Source organism: Beta vulgaris, chromosome 5 (assembly GCF_026745355.1).
Source record: "Beta vulgaris subsp. vulgaris cultivar EL10 chromosome 5, EL10.2, whole genome shotgun sequence".
Lineage (NCBI taxonomy): Eukaryota > Viridiplantae > Streptophyta > Magnoliopsida > Caryophyllales > Amaranthaceae > Beta > Beta vulgaris.
The window spans coordinates 19996222-20010972 of NC_079206.1; the positions used below are offsets into that span (position 1 = coordinate 19996222).

Genomic DNA, 14751 nt, shown 5'->3' on the forward strand with positions numbered 1-14751 from the left:
GATTGTTATGTCCTAATATTTGCTCAAGCTGAAAAATATTTTATTTGCTCTTTACAATACTCAAAAGTGTACTTTGCATAAGCTATAAGCTGTAATTCTCAGATATAGTGGATTGGTGGACTCAATTCCACCCGCGGTTTTTTACCCTTCTTCCTGGGGTTTTCCGCATCACCATCTTTTGGTGTCTTGTTTCTTTTCGCATTTGTTCATTTTTGTAGCTAGCTTTCCTTATTGTTCTTAGCTGCATCTTTGTTAGCTGTAGATCCTCAGCTAAGTTTTTCCTGAGCAGAATTTGGCATAAACAGAGATTATGTCATTGTTGTTTGAGGCACGGTTTGCTCTAATTGGTGGTGATAAAATTAGCTGAACTTGATGTATGTGGAGAATTCATTTGATGATTTTTTTCGACAATTAATATGTATTTTCACCATAATTTTGTGCATAATTCAATATAATTCGGTCTGGCTGTTGGAATATTGCTTCAATTTTATAGTTAATTAGTTGCTAGTGTGTGTAAATGATTTTCAATTTTGAGTGTGTGTTAGTGGGTTATAGTTTTCCTATAAGAGAGGTAGTGGACTAGTGGGTTAGATTAATGAGTATTAATAATATATATTTGAATTTGATTGTTTTAAAAAGAGAAATATAATCTTGTCTTTAGATAATTATTTTTTTCCCACAAAGACCAATACAAGATTGTAGATTAATTGGTTATTTTATTTTTATTTGATGTAAGAGGCTATGGATCCTGAGTTTGAAATAATATCTTAAACGGAATTGAAGTATTAAGAGAATATGTCATTAATAGTCTCTTGGTAGTACAATCATAAAAGTGTTAAAACTCTAAATATGTGTTTAGGTAATCTTTTTGGTTAAACATATATAATTTTTATAAGACTTTATCCTATTTTATTTGAAACATTAAACTATAAAGTTATAGTTTATTGATGGCTAAACTCTCACTTTTCATTTCAAATGTCACGTGTCCAATACGTTGCAGATACACCATATTAGAGGTGATCATGGGCTGGTCCGGGTTTTGGCCAAAAAATTGGCCCATTTCGAGCCAAAGCCTCTGGTCTAAATTCCCGCGCGAAAACCTACTATTTCAGGCCGTGCCATGCAGGCTTTTTGGGCAATTTTCGGACCGGGCCAAAAATTAGCCTAATTTTTCATATTTAAGTCTCCCGTAACCCCATTTTTTTTCCAAAAATCAAGCCAGACCCGATGGAGCGTCCCAAAAATCGTGCCCAAAAATCGTCCATTTTTGGGTCAAGCCCATGTTGATCACCTCTACACCATATTTTATATTTTTAAATTGAGGAGTTCACATGGACATAAAGTTGCATTAGAAATTTGAGGAGAGTGCTACGTAGAATATAGGCTTCCTTCGCCTTCTAATATATTGTTATATATATATATATTAGTAATTGGTAAGAATTTGTAATTTCCCAATGCATAAACTCTTTTATTATTAATTGGACTAGATAAAAAGATCAAAGCCTAACCTTGCTCAAATAAATTGATATTTATGTTCTTGTCCAACGATGACTAAAACATTAGAAAAACTTACATTTTTCCTTGAAATTAGTATTTTAGCCCGGGCAATGACCCAGGTTAGTTACACATATCAATTATATTATTATTCATAAATTTCATAATTGATTTGGTTAGCTTTTGTAATTTTTCGTCTTGTGCCGAATTAAAAACTATACATTATAGCATGATAAGTTATTATTTAGAAAAAAACTTCTAAGAAATTGGGAATAAAGATAACAATTTCAACGGAATTGGATTAAGAGAATGTTATTACCTTAATAACAGTATTAGAAATCAAAAAAATTGTCTACGTCTTTATAGTTACGTATAATTATAAGACTTCATTATGTTTTCCTTCGAAACATTAAACATTGAAATTGTAGTAGATTGGTGGTTAAACTATCACATTTATACATATACTAAAATTGAAGGCAAAAATATGTCATGCTGCCACATGTATTCTCCCTCCCTCACACAATTAAATGAGAAATATTAAACAAGAAAAACGTGTGTTATAAGCTCGAACCCATGACCTTTTATTTGAGATACAAATGCACTAACGAACTACTCTATTATCTCAAATTGGTCTTTATGGGAAAAAGAATACATTTAAAGACAAGATAATCTTCTATTTTAAAGACAATTAAATACAAATGTATATATTAATGGTCATTAACCTATTGTTAATAATAGTGTGTCCTACCTTTCAGCAATCTTATATTAAAAAAAAAAGAAGCTCTTCAACTTTTTATAACCATTGTAATTAACATTACTACAACATTTCATTGCATCGGCTGTATTCTTACACATTAACCTACATCTAAAAAAAAAGATTGTGTTATATTTTTTATAAGTAATTATATATTTATATATATGTGATCTCTTGAAACCGAGGTTCAATCAAATCCTCTTTTTTAACAACTGAATGCATCTCTATAGTACCATATTTAGTAATGCCTGTACTCTTTCTTCAGTATTGAGGATCGTCGTAAAAGGAAAAAATACTATTTCTGAGGAAGATACCATTTATGGGTATTTCAATCAAGATACCAGAAAGGGACATTAATTCTTTTTCTCGTCCTTGATTTGTCCTCTTTAATTGCTTTCCTAGTTTGTTTTGTCAATCTCCTAGTTAGTTTAGACTTTACAATTGTTACCAATCCTTCAAAAACCATGAAATAGGTTTAGCTCATCGTAATTAGTGATAACCCTTGATTAACCTTACTTCCTTGGGATTCGACTCTATACTTACCTTATATTGGGTAGTTTAGGTCGTATTTAGCGTGTTTACAACGAGCCTGTGAGTCTGATAATTGTGTTTTTCAATACCCTTCAAAGAATGTGGTTCATATAATTTACCACACAAACAATTTGAAAGTTTGTGATGGTATTACACATACTTTTCGTAGGGATCAGCAAAAGCATCACTCCCTTGTTCCTTCACATATAGCAAACCAAATTTTTATCTTTTTAAAATCACCAATAGGAAGCTCTTATTGAGTCTAACAGCAAATGTGAGTATTCAGTGAAATTCGGAGCGTTATTGGCTTAAGGCTTCTTTATCCATAGTGAAGAAGAGGTGGAGTATGATTGGATCGGGAAGCTTAACAACCCTCCAAAAATAAGAAACTTTATTAGGAACTAAAGCCTGCCATTATTGTCTTCTAAGTTCTAACTATGGAAAGGCTAGAAAAAAAATCATGTGCTTTGTTCCTCAACATAGTGTTTTGTAATAATTCTTCCGATACATCCTCTCGTCTTTGTTTTTCTTGTCCTTTTACTATGAATATCTCTCTTCACCTTAATGCAAGTCTAGATTGGCCGCTTCTCCCTTGCTGCCTCAACTCTTTAGACTTGTCTTCCTTTCGGATGCTCTATATAAGTGTGCCATAATGTGCATCTATCACTAACATCACTAAATTCTCCTTTGTTTGATGGTTTGTCTAGTTCTTTCGAAAACACTCAATTATGAATGATGAACATGTTTCTTCCCTTCAAGCTAGATTTGTCATCTTTAATTTTGCTAGACATTCGTATAAAGCTATATGTGAAGATTTAGATTCTACTTTTTTTTTTTACTAAAATAATAAGTTAAGAAATTTTTGGTTGCTCGGTCTGAGGATAGATTAGTTTGGATCCCTCCATCAATATTCAATAGTAGTTAACTTTCGCATGTTTAATTTTGATGGCTCAAAACATCAAAATAGTAGTTGTATGGGCATGACCCAAGTTTGGTAGCGGACATTACCCATTGGCCGGGAGCAAACCAAAGTGACGTGGGCTCGCAAAAGGGGAGCAAACCCTAATTCATCCTTCGGGCCGAGACTGCCGTCACGGTCATAGAAAATGACAAAGCAAAGGGAATCTTCCCTCTGACAGATTAATCACAACAGTACAAGTGTCACAAGATTACATGCCCTGTCAGGTGAATAGTACGCCTATAAATAGCCATCCAGTACTATTCCTGCAGGTACATTCTCTCATACTAAAAATAGCCTATCTCTCTCTCTCTCTAAGCTCTCTCTCTCTCTAGAATTCTCTTAAGCATTTAGCTGACTTGAGCGTCGGAGGGGGTTTCCTCGAAACACCCCGAGGGTAGCTCACGTTTGTCATTGTTGCAGATCCCTCACGGACATCCATTCTTGTCGGACAACTCTCAAGGGTCCGGCACCGTTTTCGATACCGAAACAACTGGCGCTAGAAGGAGGGGACCTCACCCTTTCTAAGGTATCAGTCATGGAAGACACAAACAACACTACCCATGGTCAGCCTGAGTTTGAGCAAGGCCAGAATTCCTCGCAGCCAGTCATCACTGGGGCGTTGGGAAACCCACAGTTCCACTACCGGACACCGGGAAACGAGGAACAAACCCCAAACACCAACGTACCATTCAACTTGGCACAGCTAAGTCAATTCTCTCCCGAGCAATTGCAAACTGTAGCATCATTTATCCAGATGCTGACAGGTAATCCTCAACAAAATGCTCCTCCCCAACCCTCTGGCGGTACCCGTAAGCGACCACCGGCTATGGCTGGTAGGAACGCGGACGGAACCCCGCTTCGAAAAATGCAGTCCTTGGGAAAAGAGGGACGGGAGATGGAGAAGAAAATAGACCGATCTGATTATGAGGAGGAAATTCTGGAAACTGAGGAGATATACTATTCTGAAGAAGAAACGCAGGGTCACTCCCGCCGTGAGTACAGTACCGTCGGTGCTAGTAACTATTCGGCTGGGGGTCACCTCTTGATCAAGCCTAAGCTTCCCCCTTCACTCCGGAGATATTGAACCATCCTATGACACGAATCAAGATGCCGTCCTCCAAGTATGATGGCACATCAGACCCTGATGACCACGTCGCGGCCTACGAAGGACATATGTTCCTTTACACTCAAGTTGATGCCATATGGTGTAAAGTCTTTCCCTCAACCTTGACGGGAATAGCTCAGACATGGTTCAAAAGCCTCAAGCCAGGTAGCGTCTCTAGCTTTTCTCTGCTGTCATCCATGTTCAGTACGCACTTTGTAAGCAATAGGCGCCGTGAGCGCACCACTGGGGAGTTGCTATCAGTCAAACAAGGAGAAAATGAGAGCCTGAGGGACTATATCGGCCGTTTCAATGTCGAGGCAGTTTCAATACCTCGACTACAGCAGGATGTGGCCGTTTTGGCCTTAATGACAGAACTCAAGGAGGGATCACCCTTCCGGAATTATTTGGGTCGAAAGTCGTATACATCCCTGGGTCCCGTCCTTGGCAAGGCCAATGACTATATAAGAGGGGAAGAATTTGACAAAGCTGTAGGCAACCGGGAGGCTGGAAAGAAGGATGACAAGAAGAAGGAGAAGGCCCGCGAGGCGGATCGGGGCCGAGAGGAAAGAAAGCAGGAGTCAAATATGGTCAAAAGAGGAAATGACCGAGACAGGGAGAATGAAAGGTACGATCGCGATCGCAGAGATCGTGAAAAAAGTGGCCGGGAAGGAGTGAACGCAAGGATAGGTTCGATGCATACACCCAACTCACCACTTCAAGAAGTCAAATTTTTCTGATGAATAAGGACAGTGATAAGTGGCAACGACCGAGACAGATGTTCACAAAAATCGTGACAAAAGTAAGTGGTGTGATTTCCATGGAGATCACGGCCACGTAACTGAGGATTGCCGGCACTTAAAAGATAACCTGGAGGATTTAATAAGAAGAGGTTATTTCAGTCAGTACAAGGCCCAAACAAAAGAGGGTGATCTTGTAAAGCCCGTGACTCGAAATGTTCAATCCCGGATCAGCGAGATTCACGTTATCAGTGGGGGTCCCATCCATGGAGGAAGTGTTAACGGTGCAAAGGCAAGCATGAATGAATTCCGACATTATGTCAATTTCAACGCCAGTTTATCATGGAAGAGTCCGCCAGCAATGCCGGCGATGTCATTTACTCTGGAGGATGCAAAGCACGTAGTGTACCCTCATGATGATCCGCTGGTGGTAACACTGAAAATCTCAAACTGCCTGGTACATAGAATTTTGGTGGATGGGGGAAGCTCCGCAAATATTCTGTACCTATCAACATTTGAAAAGCTCATGCTGAGCCGTGAGTACTTGAAGCCGGTCAGGTATCCCGTCATTGGATTCACAGGGGCATCAGTGGTGCCAGAAGGGTTAATCTCACTCCCAGTACGTATTGGGGAGGATGAGTCAGCCAGAGACGTCATGATCGAGTTTCTGGTGGTGGATGTTCCGGGAGCATACAATGCAATCATTGGACGCCCATTCATTCATGACGTCCAAGGTGTCGTCTCAACTTACCACCTGACCATGTTATATGTTTCCAATGACGGATCAACATCAAGATTGAAGGGCAATCAGGAGATGGCAAGATCATGTTACTTAACAACACTAAAGCAACCAGCCAGAAGGTTCCCGGTAGAAAATCCGGACCCACCCTCAAGGAAGCAGAGGAGGGCTCAGAGAAGAGCTCAAGTTGAGGGAAGTGAAGGTAATGAAGCAGAGGAAGTAATCACTGTCCGGAAGAGTAAGGAAGTGCCGCTGGAGGAGTTGGAGTCCCGGCCAGAGGATGAGCCGAGGCCACAGCCTGATGGAGAAACTAAAACAAGAAGCATTGGCAGATGATCCTGCTCGGTCGGTCGCGGTCGGGATGGACATGGACCCAGAGGTCCGGGTAAACCTGGTAACTCTCCTAAGAGAAAATGCTGACATATTTGCATTCTCAGCGGACGAGATGCCGGGAATAGACCCGGCCGTGATGGTCCATCGTTTAAACGTCGACAGCGCAGTCCGACCGGTAAAGCAGAAGAAGAGAGCCTTTTCGGCCGAAAAGAATAAGGCCATCAAAGAAGAAGTAGAAAAGCTGATAGCGGCCGATTTTATCGAGCCTTGTGATTACCCTGAATGGCTGGCAAACGTATTCATGGTGAAGAAGGCCAACGGCCAATGGCGTATGTGCGTGGACTTTACAAACCTGAATAGGGATGCCCTAAGGACTGTTATCCTCTGCCAAGGATAGACCAGCTAGTGGATTCCACTAGCGGACATGCACTGTGAGTTTCATGGATGCCTTCTCAGGGTATCATCAAATCAGTTTCTAAAAAGGACCGTAAGAAAACGGCATTCATCACAGATGGAGGTGTTTACAATTACAAGGCAATGCCTTTCGGCCTGAGAAACGCTGGTGCAACCTACCAGAAGTTGGTGGACAAGGTATTTGCGGCCCAGAAAGGGCGTAATATAGAAGTGTATGTGGAGATTCTATTGTTAAGAGTAAAACAGACCGAGAGCATCTGGCGGATCTGGAAGAAACATTCAAAACATTAGAAAATACAGCATGAATTGAATCCAAAGAAATGTGTCTTTGGCGTAGAGCAGGAAAATTTTTGGGTTTATGGTGAGCAAAAGAGGTATTGATGCGAACCCGGACAAGGTTCAAGCAATTTTGAGTCTTCCAGAGCCCAAAGGAGTCAAAGACATCCAAAAATTAACAGGAAGGATGGCCGCTTTGACAAGATTCATTTCGAAATCAGCTGATAAGGCCCTTCCGTTTTTCGCATTGCTCAGGGGGAATAAAAAGTTGAATGGGGAGAAGAGCAGAGTAAAGCTTTCTCGGCCGTCAAAGAACACCTCGCAAGGCTGCCAACGATATCAAGGCCAGAGGCTGGAGACACACTGCAATTGTACATCTCGGCCTCCCCTAAAACGGTAGCGGCAGTGCTGATAACAGAGAAGGAAAAGCAGCAACACCCAATATATTTCGTCAGCCACATCCTTAACGGCCCTGAAAGCCGGTATAAGCAGATAGAGAAAATGGCATTGGCAGTTATTATAGCGGCTCGGAAGTTAAGGCCCTATTTTGACTGCCATCCGATACAGGTGTTAACAAATCAACCATTGGAGAAAGCTCTGCAAAGGATGGACACCTCTGGGCGCTTATTGAAATGGGCTGTCGAATTATCGGAATATGATATTCAGTACAAGCTGCGAACAGCCATAAAAGCTCAAGCGTTGGCGGACTTCATAACTGAGGCATATGAGGAGGTAGAGATAAAAGAAAAAGAATCATGGTTGTTAGAGGTAGATGGTTCTTCGGCCGCGAGCGGGGCTGGGGTCGGTATTGTGATAACCAGCCCAGAGGGAAATACCTTCGAGTACGCCATCAAATTTGCTTTCCCAGCCTCAAACAATGAATCAGAATATGAAGCAGCCATTGCCGGCTTAAGAATGTGCATTGCAGCAGGAGCTAAAAGCGTCCTCTTAAAAACAGATTCACAGTTGGTTAGCAGTCAGCTTAAGGGAGAATTTGAAGTCCGAGAGCCCAACATGGTCAAATATGTGGAGAAAGCCAAAGAAATAATAGCACAGTTGGAACAATTTGAAGTAGAAGCAATTCCAAGGGCTGAGAACATGAAGGCGGACTCCCTATCTAAACTTGCTAGCTCAGACTCATTCCATATTGAAGGAATGGTAACGGTTGACATCCTCAAAGAAAAGAGCATTGCCCAGAAAGTGGCCGTGATAAACAGTATCGACCAACAAGGGGAATGGTTCACAGAGCTAGTAAAGTATAAGCGGACAGGAACGCTCCCAGCAGATCCCATGGCTGCTAAGAAGTTGCAGAAGCAGGCAAGCTGGTACGTGATATACCAGGACGAGTTGTACAAAAAATCATTTAGCCTGCCGCTACTGAAGTGCGCAACATCTGCAGAGGTCGTGAAAATAATGGAAGAAATCCATGAAGGTGTTTGTGGAAACCACATTGGAGGTAAAGCATTGGCTTTAAAGGCACTTAGAGCTGGATTTTACTGGCCCAGCATGTTGGCCGATGCGCAAAGTTATGTGAAAAAATGTGATAAGTGCCAGAAATTTGCACCAGTGATAAACAGGCCCGCCAACGACTTGCAGCCCATCCTGTGTCCGATACCGTTTGCACAGTGGGGAATGGATATCTTGGGACCGTTCACTACTGCGACGGGAGGTAGGCGTTTCTTGATTGTGGGTATTGATTACTTTACGAAGTGGATCGAAGCAGAGCCGACAGCAAAGATAAAGGCCAACCAAGTAAAAAAGTTCATCTGGCAGAACATCATGACTAGGTTCGGCATCCCGGCCGCGATCGTGTTTGACCACAGAGTTCAGTTTGACTGCAGACCCATCCAGGCTTTCCTCTCGGATTTCCGCGTGAAATTTGCATATTCAGCAGTGTGCCATCCCCAAAGTAACGGTCAGGCAGAGGCCGCTAATAAGCAAATCTTGAACGCCTTGAAGAAGAAGCTCGATGAGTTTAAGGGAAAGTGGGCTGAGATGGTACCGGCTGTTCTATGGGCAAATAGGACAACTGAAAAAGAAGCGACGGGAGAAAGTCCTTTCAAGTTAGCTTTTGGGACAGAGGCAGTGCTGCCAGTAGAGGTAGACCTGCCCACCTACCGGATAAAACATCAAGCCTTGGAAAGAAATGATCAAGCATTAAGGGAGGATCTAGATTTCTTGCCAGAAGTAAGGTTGAAGGCGGAGCTGAGAGCAGCTGTGTACAAGGACCGGATCCGCAAGGCTTACAACAAAAGGGTCATGGAAAGACCGCTAGCCGAGGGAGAGTTAGTTCTGCGAAGGACGGTCGCCACTGGAAAAGCTCATGCAGAGGGTAAATTAACCGCCAATTGGGAAGGCCCATATATCCTAGCTCGAAAGATAGGTCCGGGATCCTTCATTCTCAAGGGAATGGATGGGAAAGAGCTAAAGAACTGCTGGAATGCTGACGTCCTTAAAAAGTACTATGTGTAGTCCAAAAGAAATGTAATGGGCCGAGAGCCTTTGATGGCATTATACATAAATAAAACTCTGTAAGCGTTCCGATATATTCTGTTTCTATTTGTCTATTACCCTCCATATTTTCGCTAAGTAAAGTGAACTAGTTGCTACGAATGTTACCAGCCATATAACAGGCTAAGTAGAGTTAACAGCCATATAACAAGCTAAGCAAGTGTTGCCAGCCACATGACAGGCTAAGTAGTAATCAGCCATATAACAAGCTAAGCAATTATGCAAAGCCATATGACAGGCAAAACAAATACTAACGGCCATATAACAGGCAAAATAAACATTAGCAGCCATATGACAGGCAAAATAAACAATAACAGCCATATGACAGGCTAAACAATTGTTGCAAGCCAAATGACAGGCAAAACAAAATGTTAAACAGCCACATAATAAGCAAAATAAACATTAACAGCATAATTGTGTAGCAGACACAGAAGTTTCAAATTAAATACAAGGAAAATTCGTCTATCAAAGGTGAATCATAAATTACTGGCTTGGCGGCCAACTACAAACAAAATTAGGCAGCCACTCAAAACAAGGCATTTATGGATTCAGTAGCAAAAGTCAAAATAAAGTTTACATGCCATTTAAAAGGCTGACAACTAAGACTATTACAAGCTGTTGGATGCTACAGAAGAGGTTGAAGATGACCGCCAAAGTCTTCAGGAAGGGGGCGATTCATCTTCAGCGGTAGGCAGGACGTTGGCGATTATCTCCTCAGAGCATATGTAGGGCTCGTCCGCCAAGGGTTGCCTGTGGACCCCTTCGCCAAAAGCGACTTCCATCTGCTCCCAGTCGAAGTCAGGATGGGAATTGCAGACACAACTTTTAGCGGCCACCCATCCGCCGTCATACCGCTCACCAAGGAGTCCAATAAACTCCTCGGACCTCTCGAAGTCAACCAAGGCAGCTTGCCGGGCTTCAGCAGTAGCGGCCTCCACAGCAGCTTTCGTCTCTTCCTTGGAAGCTTGGAGAGTGGTTTCCAAGTTAGAGTACTTCAGCTGAAGGTCCGCTAGATCTTTGGTCGTTTGTCGCAGCTCCTCCATCTCTTTGTCGGTCTCAGTTCTAGCCTTCTTCTCGGACTCAAGGCTGGTTTCCAGTTGAGCAACTTGAAGAGAAAGACTTTCCTTGTCGGCCTCCAAGTTCTTAATAACCCCGCCAGTGCTCTCAGCCACGCGCTGGTACTCCAGATACTGAGCTATAAGCTCAACAACAGAGTTCCCGGCCTAGAAACATAAGAGGGAAAAGGGGGTTAAAAAAAAAAAAATAGAGAGAGAAAAGAGGAGCAGGAAGAGGAAAAAATGCACTTACCACAACAAGGTCGTGAGCCAATTGAGCAGCGGGCGCGACCAGCTTGTCGGCAGGGCGATCAAAGGGTAGCTGGAGCCCCTTCAAAAGACGGTACCCCAGAGTACCGCCATTGGCAGGGATGTCAGCAAAGATGGACTCATCCTCCCTCACATCCAGAGTCGGTCTGAAAGCTTGGTCGGCAGTAGAAGGAGGATGAGAAAGGGCAGCTTAGACAGAGGCGCAAAGAGGGACAATGTTGGTCTCTATCCACTCTTGCGCCCGGCAAAAGATTCCCGGACCAAGGTCCGAGAGGAAAGTTGGCCTGCTGAGCATCTCGTACACCCTTTGGCGGGTAGAGCAGCTAGAACCAACAGCAGCTTCCTTGCTGCGAGCCAAAGATCCCGAAGACCGCTGAATCTCCGGTACCGGTTCCCGTACAGGCGAAAGAGAGAGCCCCTGATTATCATTCACGGCCAAGTCCATAGAGTCAACTTCTACGGACTGGCGTTTGTTAGGGGTCTCAGCCTCAGGCTCCCTTGGACGCCGGCGAGAAGTGCTGCCACCAGGCCCACCACCCCTATTTATGGGAACTTGGATGGTGGAGCGAGAAGGAGTCGACTCCCCACGACCAGGACCGCGACCTTGAGTCCTCCCAGCGCGACGAGCCGTTCTTCCAGCCCGGCTGCCGCGACCGGGATTCCTATCAGTTCCACGAGGGTCGCCAGTAAGCCCATGGATGGTGTCGTAGTCAATGAGAGGCTCATCAGGATTCTGGGCCATGGGGCGCAGCTTATCGTCCAAACCCAGCTCTTCTAAATCCAAGCTGACGTCCCCTGAAAGTAAATCACACAAAGCAGTTAATACGTCAGTACGGCAAGAAAAGTTAACACACAAGCATAAAATCCAAAAAGATCACGTCGGACCAGAATTTACTTTACACACCTTCTGGATGAGTCCGGCACAGGAAGACAGCGGACATAGGTTCATTTCCAAGGATGTACTTGGCATGAGGAAGCCAAGTACGGGGAATCCTCGTCTCAGCCTCGCCCCCCTCAAGGACCACGTCCACAGAGTCAAAGTACTCGAAGGCCTTTATCTCAGCCTCAGTCAAGTCATACTTAGTGACGTCTTCCATCCTGGGGTATGGTTTGGTGAAGTGGCGGCGGAGAGGAAAGTCGTCCGGAACCTTCAGCCAATAGAAAGCTCCCTGCCAGCTCTTAAGCCCACTCATCTTCGGATAAACCGTCATTTTATCCGCGGCTGTCATCAGAGACCACCAACCCTTCTCGGCGGAGCCATTCCGTCTCAGCCAATGTAACCGCCGGAATAAATTCAAAGTCTCGGGAAAGCCCAGATAACGGCAAACCCAGACATAAGCAATTATATTCCTAACGGCCAGAGGCGTTAGCTGGGCAAGGCAGACATTGAAGGCTTGTAGAATCTTAGCCAGTACTGGGTCCAATGGAAACCGCAACCCATATTCTAAGTGGTGAGCATACACGGCGACGTGACCGGCAGGGCAATCTATCACTTTCGCCCCTTCGGCTGGAACTACTAAACTATACTCAGGCGGAAAGCCGTATAATTTCCTAGCAACCTCACAGTAATTCAGCTCCAAGGCTGCTGCCCGCCAATTTTTGCAAATGACGGTCTTCTTGGGGCCGTCACTATAGTCCAAAGTTAGCCACCTCCCAGAATGGAGGACATCAGTCCGGGCCGGGATCACCTCGGGCCGCGGAGAGGAAGGCATGGCAGAGCTTTCACCAACGTCAAATTGACGGGGACGAGAGTCAGGGTCACGGCCAGAAGAGGAAGGAGCATCATTCTCCATGCTAGCAATAGAGTCGCTATCAGAACCTAAATTGACAACAGGAGGATGAGAGGGATGAGAAGGAGTTGAATCTCATCCAAGACGGTCAAAGACACTAGGATCGGTCACGACCCCGGCGTCAGCTAGGCTCTCTAACCAGGCATGCTCCCTCAAAGGTTGAACATCCAAACCAGGGACGGCATCAGGGGGAGGATGTCTAAGGGTCCTACGGGCCAGAATTTGATGTCTCAGTTTTTTAAGTGTCTGATTATCACCACTTATCCTAGCGGTCAGAAATTGAGCAGTCAGGTTGGTTAATTCAGGAGAAGAACGGTCGTTTAAAAACTTAGACCTAAGCTCTCTATCCCGGTCAGAAGTCAGAAGGAGATCAGCCAAAAGGCGAGTCCTCCCATATGGGGGGCTAGAGTCCGACGAACTGGGTTCGCCATGATGGGAAGGGGATGAAGGTTCACTTTCAGTAACCAGATTAGTGCCTAGAGAGTTTTGACTATCTGACTGGTCCGACATGATCTCAAGGAAGAAAATAAAAACAAAAAAATGAAAAGAAAAACTAAAGGGTAGGAGAAGGGGTACCTGAACAAGAGACACACCGAAAGCTAAGAACCCCGAGAAAAAACGCCCCAGAAAATGCTTCTCAAGCAAAAGTTCGTCGGAGAAAATGTCGCAACAGTGCTGATAAAACTCTCAGAGAGCAAACCCAAAAACGGAGCCAAAAAGTGAACTTTTTCGGAAATTGCGAAAAGAACGAAGAAAAGTAGCAAGCTTTGGTAATTTTGAGGCGAAAGAAACAATCTGGAACCAGGAAACAGCGAGTTCGAAGTTTGCAAGAAAATGGAGAAAACCAGAGAAAAGTCTGAAGGAAGGAGAAGAAGTTGAGTAAAAGTAAGAAGAAAAAGGGATTTCGCTTTTAAATACTGAAATAAGAGGCCAGGATTAAAACCGTATCAACTGCCTCTACGGATTCGTGACAAATGTCGCTTGCGCAGCATACCCTAAAGTCTAAAAAGGAAAAAACGAGCGGGATTCCAGAGTTAAGTAATGATTACACTTCTTCAAAAACCAACGACTCACCCCAGATTGACACGTGGAAATAAGAAAAGAGCCAACCAGCAGAGGAACCCTAATTCATCCACGTCACCAAGTCAAAACATCCATGACGGTCACGACCGCCAAAGATGCTGGGGGGCTAGTTGTATGGGTATGACCCAAGTTTGCTAGCGGACATTACCCATTGGCCGGGAGCAAACCAAAGTGATGTGGGCTCGCAAAAGGGGAGCAAACCCTAATTCATCCTTCGGGCCGAGACAGCCGTCACGGTCATAGAAAACGACAAAGCAAAGGGAATCTTCCCTCTGACAGATTAATCACAACAGTATAAGTGTCACAAGATTACATGCCCTGTCAGGTGAATAGTACGCCTATAAATAGCCATCTAGTACTATTCCTGCAGGTACATTCTCTCATACTAAAAATAGCCTATCTCTCTCTCTCTACGCTCTCTCTCTCTCTACGCTCTCTCTCTCTCCAGAATTCTCTTAAGCATTTAGCTAACTTGAGCGTCGGAGGGGGTTTCCTCGAAACACCCCCGAGGATAGCTCACGTTTGTCATTGTTGCAGATCCCTCATGGACATCCATCCCTTGTCGGACAACTCTCAAAGGGTCCGACACCATTTTCGATACCGAAACAGTAGCTCTTCCATTGAATATATGATTAGAGATGATGATGATGTAAATGTCCTTTTGGCTGGAGCTAAATCCTAAGGCAATTATAATAGCA

At 43.9% G+C, this 14751-nt stretch overlaps 1 protein-coding gene across 1 annotated transcript; it reads left to right on the forward strand.

The window, feature by feature from the left end:
* Positions 1-4847: 4847 nt before the first annotated feature.
* Positions 4848-6657, forward strand: LOC130591365 (uncharacterized). Its single transcript, XM_057394655.1, has 2 exons — positions 4848-5532; positions 5621-6657. The coding sequence occupies exons 1-2, from the start codon at positions 4848-4850 to the stop codon at positions 6655-6657; spliced, it is 1722 nt and encodes a 573-aa protein (XP_057250638.1).
* Positions 6658-14751: the final 8094 nt, after the last annotated feature.